At 44.8% G+C, this 13,455-nt stretch overlaps 1 protein-coding gene across 1 annotated transcript in view; it reads left to right on the top strand.

Moving 5' to 3' along the window:
* Positions 1-1,380: 1,380 nt before the first annotated feature.
* LOC124584365 (tubulin alpha chain-like) overlaps positions 1,381-13,455 on the top strand; it is a 57,889-nt gene continuing 45,814 nt past the window's right edge. The window contains exon 1 of the mRNA XM_047131369.1: positions 1,381-1,624. Coding sequence (XP_046987325.1) covers positions 1,381-1,624 — 244 coding nt within the window. The remainder of the gene's footprint in view (positions 1,625-13,455) is intronic.

The raw sequence follows: 13,455 nt of genomic DNA, 5'->3' as shown, positions 1-13,455 counted from the left end.
CGGAAGGTTCCAAATGATTGGAAAAGAGCACAGGTAGCCCCGTCTTCAAGAAGGGTCGTCGAGCAGATGCGCATATCTATAGACCTATATATCTGACGTCGATCTGTTGTAGAATTTTAGAACATGTTTTTTGCTCGTGTATCATGTCGTTTTTGGAAACCCAGAACCTACTCTGTAGGAATCAACATGGATTCCGGAAACAGAGATCGTGTGAGACCCAACTCGCTTTATTTGTTCATGAGACCCAGAAAATATTAGATACAGGCTCCCAGGTAGATGCTACTTTCCTTGACTTCCGGAAGGCGTTCGATATAGTTCCGCACTGTCGCCTGATAAACAAAGTAAGAGCCTACGGAATATCAGACCAGCTGTGTGACTGGATTGAAGAGTTTTTAGCAAACAGAACACAGCATGTTGTTATCAATGGAGAGACGTCTACAGACGTTTACAGTAACCTCTGGCGTGCCACAGGGGAGTGTTATGGGACCATTGCTTTTCACAATATATATAAATGACCTAGTAGATAGTGTCGGAAGTTCCGTGCGGCTTTTCGCGGATGGTGCTGTAGTATACAGAGAAGTTGCAGCATTAGAAAATTGTAACGAAATGCAGGAAGATCTGCAGCGGATAGGCACTTGGTGCAGGGAGTGGCAACTGACCCTTAACATAGACAAATGTAATGTATTGCGAATACATACAAAGAAGGATCCTTTATTGTATGATTATATGATAGAGGAACAAACACTGGTAGCAGTTACCTCTGTAAAATATCTGGGAGTATGCGTGCGGAACGATTTGAAGTGGAATGATCATATAAAATTAATTGTTGGTAAGGCGGGTACCAGGTTGAGATTCATTGGGAGAGTGCTTAGAAAATGTAGTCCATCAACAAAGGCGGTGGCTTACAAAACACTCGTTCGACCTATACTTGAGTATTGCTCATCAGTGTGGGATCCGTACCAGATCGGTTTGACGGAGGAGATAGAGAAGATCCAAAGAAGAGCGGCGCGTTTCGTCACAGGGTTATTTGGTAACCGTGATAGCGTTACGGAGATGTTTAATAAACTCAAGTGGCAGACTCTGCAAGAGAGGCGCTCTGCATCGCGGTGTAGCTTGTTCGCCAGGTTTCGAGAGGGTGCGTTTCTGGATGAGGTATCGAATATATTGCTTCCCCCTACTTATACGAGGGAGATCACGAATGTAAAATTAGAGAGATTCGAGCGCGCACGGAGGCTTTCAGACAGTCGTTCTTCCCGCGAACCATACGCGACTGGAACAGAAAAGGGAGGTAATGACAGTGGGACGTAAAGTGCCCTCCGCCACACACCATTGGGTGGCTTGCGGAGTATAAATGTAGATGTAGATGTAGGTGTATTGGCGATGCACAGAGGTGGCTGCCGCCTTCCGCAGCGGGCGGTGATCTCGCTGCACGTGGGCCAGGCGGGCGTGCAGGTGATGAACGCGGTGTGGGAGCTGTTCTGCCTGGAGCACGGCGTGCTGCCCAACGGGAACCTCACGCGCTGCTGCTACGGCGTCGACGACTACAACGCGTTCTTCGGCGAGGGCCTCGGCGGCAAGTGCGTGCCCCGACTCGTCGCCGTCGACCTCGAGCCCACCGTCATCGGTACGTCCGTGTCCGGATAGACTGCCTTCACGTCGCTCAGCATAAGATATTAATAACAGCTGCTCCTAATGCCGCGTGCCTGTGTTTGCATCACACGCAACAAGATGCACCGGTGCAGCCGCACTCTTTCTTCAGCCGTCCACCATGGCCAGCGGTTCTAGGCGCTTCAGTAAGGAACAGCGCGCCTGCTATGGTCGCCGGTTCGAATCCTGCCTCGGGCATGGATGTGTGTGATGTCCTTAGGTTAGTTAGGTTTAAGTAGTTCTAAGTCTAGGGGACTGATGACCTCAGATGATAAGTCCCATAGTGCTCAGAGCCATCTGAACCATTTGAACACTTTCTTCTCGACATACACGCTTGCGCTATTCTGTTCGCACCTACATACAACGACGCACGCTGTTCCACTGATAAAGATGTCCGCTTTGTTAACATCAGTTGTCGCACCAACTGGTATATTTTGAGACAGAACGAATTCGTAGAAAGTAGCCCAAGTACTACGCTATGTAATGGGCGATCGGAAAGTTTCCGTTGGCAGGCCGTACAGTCCGGGATCGGTAACCAGTAAGACAAAATCGCCGTGAGCATTGAGGCAATCACTCCACCGACGCACCAGGTTGAAAATACCTGTTTGGTAAAACATAGTGTCCCGCTGTGTGAAGGGCTTATTAACTGCCTGCTGCACATCTTTGTCCGACAGGAAACGTCGACCCTTCAAGGCCTTTTTTAAGGGGCCGAGGGCGTGATAAACACCTACATCTACATCTACGTGATTACTCTCCTATTCACAATAAAGTGCCTGGCAGAGGGTTCCATGAACCACCTTCATGCTGTCTCTTTACCGTTCCACTCTCGAACGGCACGTAGGAAAAACGAGCACTTAAATTTTTCTGTGCGAGCCCTGATTTCTCTTATTTTATCGTGATTATCATTTCTCCCTATGTAGGTGGGTGCCAACAGAATGTTTTCACAATCGGAGGAGAAAACTAGTGATTAAAATTTCATGAGAAAATCCCGTCGCAACGAAAAACGCCTTTGTTTTAATGATTGCCACTCCAATTCAAGTATCATGTCTGTGACACTATCTTCCCTATTTCGCGATAATACAAAACGAGCTGCCCTTCTTTGTACTTTTTCGTTGTCATCCGTCACTCCTATCTCATAAGGGTCCCACACCGTACAGCAGTACTCCAGAATAGGGCGGACAAGCGTGGTGAAAGCAGTCTCTTTGGTAGACCTGTAGCGCCTTCTAAGTGTTCTGCCAATGAATCGCAGTGATTGGTTTGCTCTACCCACAATATTATCTGTGTGATCGTTCCAATTTAGGTTATTTCTAATTGTAATCCCTAAGTATTTAGTTGAATTTACAGCCTTCAGATTTGTGTGACTTACCGCATAATCGAAATTTAGCTGATTTCTTTTAGTACTCATGTGAATAATTTCGCACTTTTCTTTATTCAGGGTCAATTGCCACTTTTCGCACTATACAGATATCTTATCTAAATCATTTTGCAAGTCGTTTTGATCATCTGATGACTTTACAATACAGTAAATGACAGCATCATCTGCAAACAATCTAAGACGGCTACTCAGTTTGTCTCCTATGTCGTTAATATAGATCAGGAACAATAGAGGGCCTATAACACTTCCTTGGGGAACGCCGGATATTACTTCTGTTTTACTCGATGACTTTCCGTCTATTACTACAGGAAATCACGAATCCAGTCGCACAACTGAGGCGATACTCCGTAGGCACGCAGTTTGAAAACGCTTGTGAGGAACGGTGTTGAAAGTCTTCTGGAAATCTAAAAATCTAAAAAAATGGTTCAAATGGCTCTGAGCACTATGGGACTTAACATCTGTGGTCATCAGTCCCATAGAACTTAGAACTACTTAAACCTAACTAACCTAAGGACATCACACACATCCATGCCCGAGGCAGGATTCCGAACCTGCGACCGTACCAGTCGCGCGGTTCCGGACTCTAAAAAATCTAAAACCTGGGGAGGAATAAGAACTGTAGGGCGTGTACTCGAGTGTCCCTCACTTGAGTTCGCGTTACTTCTCCATCGCGACATTTGCGATACGAGGACGCGCGTTATCATGAGGCAGGAGCACTCCTTGCAGCAGTTTTCCCGTGTTTCGGCAGACATGCTGCCCCATAAACATTCTTCATTCTCTGGTGGATGTCTACCGGCTCTGTCCTTCGGCAGCCAAGAAAAGAATAACAGCACGTTCGTCCCGTCCGTTCACATTGGTAATAACGACACTATAGTTCACGTTTTCGCATATACCGCACGCACGTCGGAAAAACGCGAACGCCATACTAATCCCTTGCCTAGATGTCGGTGCTTGTATGCAGAGTCGCGTTGCGTTCATTGTATGCTGTAGCAACGGAAGCGTTTTGATTGTCACTTGTACCTTTTGTGTGACTTCGGAAGAAGAGATAAGGATGGAAATGAATTTTATCTTTAATTATTGTAGTCGTGATTTCGAAGTAATACTCCACCCTGTTGGGTCACTGATAGCTAAGGAAAACACAAAATAGGATACACTACACCAGTGGCAATAAGATTTGCCTGACACTTCGACTTCCTGAGGTTACCTTCCATTGGGAAGGTGCACTAAATGGAAAAGAGCGTATGGCATCGTTAGCCGGAGGCTCCTATTCGGGGAAGTTCGGCCGCCAAGTGCAAGTCTTATTTCATTCGACGCCACATTGGGCGACTTGCGCGCCGGTGATGAGGATGAAATTACGATGTGGACAACACAACACCCAGTCCCCGAGTGGAGAAAATCTCCAACCCAGCCTGGCCCGCTTGCATGGGAGGCAAGCACGGTACCAGCCAGCTAAGCAGGTGGTCAGGAAGGTGCACTCAGCGACTGTGATATGATTTATAAATTATAGAGCGCAGCAGTCAGTCGTCCTTTTTTGCAGGTTTTATTTGGTAAATCCAGACTTCGGCTAGTGCCTAGCCATTGGAACTGTGACTGACACCCGAACAACAGGGACCTGTCATGCATTGAGACTAGAAAATAGTGCACTGATAATGGCTAGGCACTAGCCGAAATCTGGATTTGCCAAATAAAACCTGCAAAACAAGGACGACTGGTTGCTGGGCTCAATAATTTTTAAATTTATAAATATTAATTCGACTTCTTATTACTGGGGACAATTACCTCTGCTTCAAGCTCCAGTTCAAGGTGTCTATTGGATAGAAACCTAACATCCCTAAAAAACTGCACTCGGTTGATGACCACTTAAAGTTTTAGATTCGTAGACTTCCACGGCCAATCTCAATTAAAAAAAAAAAAAAAAGCATTTTGAGTACTAGGTCGCATCATTGTGAGATATTAAATAACTCAAATGCCGAGCCGCGTGGGATGATCCGAGCGGTCTGAGGCGCTGCAGTCATGGTCTGTGCGGCTGGTCCCGACGGAGGTTCGAGTCCTCCCTCGGGCATGGGTGTGTGTGTTTGTCCTTAGGATAGTTTAGGTTAAGTAGTGTGTAAGCTTAGCGACTGATGACCTTAGCAATTAAGTTCCATCAGATTTCACACACATTTGAACATTTTTGAACTTAAATGCCGACGTTTAGATCGACTTTGTAGTGGACTCTTCAGCACTGCTATTAGTCACCCTGGGGAGGACAGCTGCAAAGTCGGTCGAAACGTCCACATTTCAGTTGTTTTAGTGTTTCATAATGACGTCCTAATACCCAAAAGAATTTTATTCAAATTTACTTTTATCGTTTCTTTTTCCGAAAAACGAAATACTTATTCCATGGTTAACGTTTATCGCCAACAGTCCAACAATAGGCAAATTGTGTTTGTTTCTGAACATACAATACTGTAGGAAAGAAAGCTCTGAAAGGATAACTCATTTCTGTTTGCATACACGTGATCAAATCCAATTAACCAGCGCGCGTGTGTGTGTGTGTGTGTGTGTGTGTGTGTGTGTGTGTGTGTCGATGAGGGAAGTACTTCCTTTGTCAAAAGCATTTAATTCGAGTTTTTGTTTTGCCTTCAGCGTCCACACTCCTCAAGAGCGTTTTGGACGTCGCGCGAGATTTAGAAGTAAGGTGGAATTTTCCTCACTGTCATGGGTTTATGAACGGAAAACATACAGTTCTGCAGTACCCACACAACAGCGAAAGTAGCCATTTCAATATTATGAGCACTATTTATGTATTCTTTTAGTTGCTTTCGTCGATACAAACTATTCGTGAATCAAGGCGACTGGTAAAGGTACCAGGTGGCGTCGGCACATGAATGGCTCAAGAATCACACCTTTTCTTCAACATGTAATCGTCGGAAACGCGGATGATGTCTTTGTCTTCATAATCCGCGGTATTAACCAGCCACGAACAAGAAAGTGCACGCTAATACTCTTCCAATTCCTTGTGCTTTTCGTAAGACCAGTCAGGTGACGCAGAGACAAATTTGTATGTATGCGAAAAACTGAATATTTCAATAGTGAGACATAGTAAAGAAATACACCAACTGAGCAGAAGCGCGGACAGGCGCACGACTGTTACACGTGTCTCTCCGTCAGTCAGTGGGAGACTTCTGCGCCAAAGTGCGGTGGCCTGAGCGCTCAAACCAGGGTCATGCGTGACTTCGCGCCGTTGTACACGCTCTCTTGCCTCTTCGTGCAACGGCCACTTGTACGTAGTGCACAAGGAAAGTTGCACAGGTGTAAACGAATGCTGATCCTGCATGTCGTTCGCAGTCTAAATCAGAAATTTTTGTAAGTAATCGGCACCTTTAAGTTCTTTCTCGGTGGTAACATTAAATTCAAATAATTGGCCACTAAATTCAGATAATTAGTAGCTGAAAAGACAAGGACAAAAATTACTCCATCAGTAGAGTATCCATTAGACTTACTGCTATTTACACTGCCACTGCAAGCTCCATCAGACAGTGTTTTGCCAAATGATCTGTGAGAGACATCTCAGAAATAATTAAATCACCAAAAAACAGTAACTCTTTTGCCTGTGCTCATGTATTATCCAAATACTGTACCGAGTTATTGCGGTGAGTTTAGCAAGCGTATGTCCTGAAAGACTGAGCTATGCGGTACTACACTCCTGGAAATTGAAATAAGAACACCGTGAATTCATTGTCCCAGGAAGAGGAAACTTTATTGACACATTCCTGGGGTCAGATACATCACATGATCACACTGACAGAACCACAGGCACATAGACACAGGCAACAGAGCATGCACAATGTCGGCACTAGTACAGTGTATATCCACCTTTCGCAGCAATGCAGGCTGCTATTCTCCCATGGAGACGATCGTAGAGATGCTGGATGTAGTCCTGTGGAACGGCTTGCCATGCCATTTCCACCTGGCGCCTCAGCTGGAGCAGCGTTCGTGCTGGACGTGCAGACCGCGTGAGACGACGCTTCATCCAGTCCCAAACATGCTCAATGGGGGACAGATCCGGAGATCTTGCTGGCCAGGGTAGTTGACTTACACCTTCTAGAGCACGTTGGGTGGCACGGGATACATGCGGACGTGCATTGTCCTGTTGGAACAGCAAGTTCCCTTGCCGGTCTAGGAATGGTAGAAAGATGGGTTCGATGACGGTTTGGATGTACCGTGCACTATTCAGTGTCCCCTCGACGATCACCAGTGGTGTACGGCCAGTGTAGGAGATCGCTCCCCACACCATGATGCCGGGTGTTGGCCCTGTGTGCCTCGGTCGTATGCAGTCCTGATTGTGGCGCTCACCTGCACGGCGCCAAACACGCATACGACCATCATTGGCACCAAGGCAGAAGCGACTCTCATCGCTGAAGACGACACGTCTCCATTCGTCCCTCCATTCACGCCTGTCGCGACACCACTGGAGGCGGACTGCACGATGTTGGGGCGTGAGTGGAAGACGGCCTAACGGTGTGCGGGACCGTAGCCCAGCTTCATGGAGACGGTTGCGAATGGTCCTCGCCGATACCCCAGGAGCAACAGTGTCCCTAATTTGCTGGGAAGTGGCGGTGCGGTCCCCTAAGGCACTGCGTAGGATCCTACGGTCTTGGCGTGCATCCGTGCGTCGCTGCGGTCCGGTCCCAGGTCGACGGGCACGTGCACCTTCCGCCGACCACTGGCGACAACATCGATGTACTGTGGAGGCCTCACGCCCCACGTGTTGAGCAATTCGGCGGTACGTCCACCCGGCCTCCCGCATGCCCACTATACACCCTCGCTCAAAGTCCGTCAACTGCACATACGGTTCACGTTCACGCTGTCGCGGCATGCTACCAGTGTTAAAGACTGCGATGGAGCTCCGTATGCCACGGCAAACTGGCTGACACTGACGGCGGCGGTGCACAAATGCTGCGCAGCTAGCGCCATTCGACGGCCAACACCGCGGTTCCTGGTGTGTCCGCTGTGCCGTGCGTGTGATCATTGCTTGTACAGCCCTCTCGCAGTGTCCGGAGCAAGTATGGTGGGTCTGACACACCGGTGTCAATGTGTTCTTTTTTCCATTTCCAGGAGTGTAATTACGCATTTATGAAAACGGAGATAAACGATTTTACTCTAACTTCAGACCTACCTCCGTCCTTCCCGTGTTATCAAAACATTTTGTAACCGGTAGCTTACAACAATGAACCTTTCTGAGGTTACTAGTGCAGTTGGCTACCGTAAAAAATGGTTCAAATGGCTCTGAGCACTATGGGACTCAACTGCTGTGGTCATAAGTCCCCTAGAACTTAGAACTACTTAAACCTAACTAACCTAAGGACAGCACACAACACCCAGCCATCACGAGGCAGAGAAAATCCCTGACCCCGCCGGGAATCGAACCCGGGAACCCGGGCGTGGGAAGCGAGAACGCTACCGCACGACCACGAGATGCGGGCAGCTACCGTAAAGGCTTCTGTATTGTGAAAGCAATATATGGTCTCACTAACTTGGTTTTTGTTCTGCTAAACAATTAAAAAATCCTGTTGGCGATTTCAGTAGTATTACGAATGCCTCCGGTTGTATACGAGATAAATTCTACTCCGGAATCTAAAATGATATGCAGTTAAAGGCATGGATGCAGTCACTTTCTAACAATAGGAAGTATAAGAATTCGTTAACAAGTGACACGACAGTAATAAGGCTAAATTTGCAATGGGGAAAGATTAAATATGGTGTCCCAGAAAGTTCGGTGCTTGTTGTTGTTGTGGTCTTCAGTCCTGAGACTGGTTTGATGCAGCTCTCCATGCTACTCTATCCTGTGCCAGTTTCTTCATCTCCCAGTACCTACTGCAACCTACATCCTTCTGAATCTGCTTAATGTATTCATCTCTTGGTCTCCCTCTACGATTTTTACCCTCCACGCCGCCCTCCAATATTAAATTGGTGATCCCTTGATGACTAAGAACATGTTCTACCTACCGATCCCTTCTTTTGGTCAAGTTGTGCCACAAACTTCTCTTCTCCCCAATCCTATTCAATACTTCCTCATTAGTTATGTGATCTACCCATCTAATCTTCAGCATTCTTCTGTAGCACCACATTTCGAAAGCTTCTATGCTCTTCTTGTCCAAACTATTTATCGTCCACGTTTCACTTCCATACATGGCTACACTCCATACAAATACTTTCAGAAACGACTTCCTGACATTTAACTCTATACTCGATGTTAATAAATTTCTCTTCTTCAGAAAGGCTTTCCTTGCCATTGCCAGTCTACATTTTATATCTTATCTACTTCGACCATCATCAGTTATTTTGCTTCCCAAATAGCAAAACTCCTTTACTACTTCCTAAGTGTCTCATTTCCTAATCTAATTCCCTCAGCATCACCCGACTTAACACGACTACATTCCATTATCCTCGTTTTGCTTTTGTTGATGTTCATCTTATACCCTCCTTTGAAGACACTGTCAATTCCGTTCAACTGCTCTTCCAAGTCCTTTGCTGTCTCTGACAGAATTACATTGTCATTGGCGAACCTCAAAGTTTTTATTTCTTCTCCATGGATTTTAATACCTACTCCGGACTTTTCTTTTGTTTACCTTATTGCTTGCTCAATATACAGATTGAATAACATCGGGGATAGGCTACAGCCCTGTCTCACTCCCTTCCCAACCACTGCTTCCCTTTCATATCCCTCGACTCTTATAACTGCCAAGCCCATCTTTATTCTTGAATAACATAAGTGATTTAACCGGAAAATTCAAACAACCCGTTAAATTTTATGTTTACACTAGTATAATCACAAAGTACCCAGACACGTACATACCAGACACAACCACGCGAAAAAGGAAATGGGCTTACAACTGGAGTACAACAAACAGTTTAACACTTAATCTTACAAAGACTCGTGTTCCGCAATTACAGACAAATCAAATTACTTACAGGTACCCGAAGTAGAGATGAGGCTTTAGGTGTGAAGCTCCTAGGTGTGCAGATGGATAAGAAACTGAGCTGGTACCAGCACTAGGATAAGTCAACTAAAACTCTGAATTATGCCTGTTTTGTGCTTAGAACTCTGTCTCAAACCGTTGACGTGCAAATGAAATGGTTAGGATACTTTGTATACTTTCGTTCAGCACTGCCCTGTGGCATACATAATCATCTGGATCAATGCAGCTAAGGTCAAAAAAGTATCTATTCTACAGAAGCGGGCAGTAAGAATATTGTGTAAAGTTGACAACTGAGCATCAATCGAAAACCCCTGAGTGTTGTTTGGATTCTCACATCACCTAACACACACAAAAAAAGAAATCATCATGTGGCATTGTGTGCCGGAGGGACCCTTTTGGGTAAGTTCGGTCACTGAGTTGAAGTCTTATTTCAGGTGACGCCACATTGGGCGCCTTACGTGTCAGTAATGATGAGTACAACGCAACAACCAGTCCAGGAGCGGAGAAAATCTCCATCTTGGCTGGGAATCGAATCCGGGGCAGCTGCTTCGGAGGAAAACGTGTTACTACTTTTTTCTTTTGCATTTTGTTCGTTATTGTTCCCGTTGAAGTTCGTTTTTTTCTTTTTCTTTTTTTTTTTCTTTTTTTGCAGAGAGCAGCCAGTTCTCTGACAAGATTAAAATTAAGATGTGCGCTGAAATTCACGACGAAAATCCTGGAAATAAAAATTATGTATAGACATTTACATACTGGTACAGAAGTCTATAGTACGTAAGTGAGTAAAACAGTCTGGGGTGAATGGCTTGGAGACCATGAAGGCGAGGCCTGCTTGGAAAGGTTTTCCCTATCCTTCACGATTGCAGGCATAATTCCTTCGAGAAGTAGGAGAGCCATGTGCGGAAATGTAACTGTTAAGTGTAGTGTGACTGTAAAGGGTTTGTGTGTGTGTGTGTGTGTGTGTGTGTGTGTAGTGTAGGTCCATGTTCGTGTTGGAGGTGACGAGAGAAGGGAGAGTGTAAAACGCGGTGCCGGCTCATAGGCTACTCCTCTTGAATTGGACCAGGGAATCGTCCACTTTAAAGACGCCATTCGATGGATGGATCATCAACAGTGTCCCATACCCTCGCTTCATGAGACACTTCGGAGAGGTTTGGAATTTAATCCAGGACATTGGCTCAACGACTGGTGATAAGAAATTTTAAGGGGAACCGGAGGTGCCTATGCTGCCCATGTTAAAAATCACTAAGTTTGAGGAAAATTTATGAATAAACTACCAAGTAGAAAAATTTGAATTTTTTTTACATATAGAGTGGTTTAGCATTGCAGTTATGACAGAGGGATTTTGGAGTATCTTTTCTAGTTTCCTTCCAATTTTTTTTTTTTGTTAATGACCCAAATTTTTTTTCAAATAATTGCTTTATAATTAAACTGAAATGAAACTACTGAACATATTGTAAGTTTGACCACTAGGAGTGCTGTATAAACATTTCATCTCTCTAGCTTGAGTGGATTTTGAGAAAAATTTCCTTATATTCGAAAAATTCTAATTTACGGGAAATGGCTATCAAAGTTTCTCAATACATTCCTGCACTATAGGATGGATTATCAGGGTCTTCTTCTTCATCCTCCAAAAGCTTCCTCTCCTGTCTTCTTTTCTGGCCTGTTGTTCCATCATACTTCATATCCCTTTCTCTTCTTTCTGCTCCTCTTATCCTTTCTCTGTCAATACTTCTTAGTGCTCGTACAGTGTTCACCCCAGCTGTAAATCCTAATGCCTTCAGAACTTCACACTTCACGCTGTTCCCTTGGTTGTAGGTTGCTATTGCATCATAAATGCCAAAGTGCAGTGTTTTTACGCTTGCAAACACCCTTTTAGGAATCACTTTCCAAATAAAATTGTTTACGCTCTCATTAGGATTCTGCGTCATTCCGTGTAGACATTTGTGTAACAATTCTGGCTGTGCTAAGTCATGAAAAATTGGTTTTATTGCATTTATCACAGCTGCTGGCAAACCATGTTTGTGATTATAGCCCTTTTTGCATTATATTTGCACCAGGAATCTTTTGGGCTCAGGCTGTGTTGAGGGTATTCATTGGAAGAGGCAGTATGAAGGAACAATGCCCAAACTGCTTTTCACATGTCACTAACATTACTAGTATTTTGCCTTATAGCATACCCATAGTATCTCTGTAGACGTTCAATCACCTCATCAGTAAGCCTGCCTCTCCCTCCTATTGTCTTTCCGTCACTGAGCTTACTTGAACCCAAAGTTTGTTTGAGCCTTCGAAGCCGTGCACCCATACGCTTTTGCACATGCCCAATGCATTCCAACTTTTCAACTACAAATTCATTTCCATATGGTTTCAGTTCCTCTATAGTCTTGAAACCTTTGGAGTCACCATCCCCAAGGTAGTATTTGTACCTAACGTTGTATCTGGGAACTGAACGTTCAAAAATTTGTTTCACTCCATCTACTTCCATTGCTCCACTTGATCCACTAAAATTTGCCTCACAGGTTCCACTGTGTTCTCCTTTGATTTTATTTTTGCACCTGCAATGTTTTGATAATATTGCAACATCTATCACTTTTGCACTATCACCACAAGTAGCAGTTACAACCCCATTCAGGGATTTATGAATCCTCTTTTGCCAGGAACCATCTAATGCCACTACCAAACCCCTAGAACCACCGTTCATTTCTGCAGATTCCTCCACTGCTTCCTTCATGGTTTTCAAAGCCACATCTTCAACAGAGGATCCTACCAGTTCACAGTAGTTCCGAAATTTGCTTGGAGGTGATGGCAAGTTCATAATACCACAAAACAGTTTACCAGCAGCAGACCCTTTTCCAATGGATTGAAGACTATACACAAGTCGAACATTCACATCAAACACTCTAGATCGTCCATTTTCACCAAAGAGACTGGCACGTGAATTGTAGAAAGTCACTTGATACTTGCAACATGCACAGATTATCTTCATCTCACAAGCTAAACCAAGGTGCTTTGTTATCTCTAGTCCCACTCCTACACTTGAACACATTTTGCACAGAACACTTTCTTTCAGCACAGAAGATAATAATCCAATATTCAGTACTTCGTTAATATCATCACTGTCACTAACATATTCACGAAATCTGTCACTTCCACCAGTCAGCTTGTTGCTAGAAGATGTCACAGGGCTATGGCCGGCCATGTGTTGCTTAGCAGAATAATGCACTGTTTCAGTAATTGTAGTATCGCAACTTGGTATTAGTGTTAATTTTCTTTCCCCTACATTCTTCCTCTTCTTATATACACGCTTACTAAAACGTGGCATCGTAACCAGAACAACACTTTACACAAGAAGTATACTACCACCAACAGGCGCAACACTGAACTAATTCGAAACAGTAAACAGCAAAGATGTTCTGCGCTCTTAGCGCTTCATTTGTCACAGAAAACAATGTAGCCAACCCTTGCACACTC

This window comes from Schistocerca americana, chromosome 1, assembly GCF_021461395.2.
Source record: "Schistocerca americana isolate TAMUIC-IGC-003095 chromosome 1, iqSchAmer2.1, whole genome shotgun sequence".
In the NCBI taxonomy this organism is placed as follows: domain Eukaryota; kingdom Metazoa; phylum Arthropoda; class Insecta; order Orthoptera; family Acrididae; genus Schistocerca; species Schistocerca americana.
This window is presented reverse-complemented; position numbering and strand designations above follow the sequence as displayed.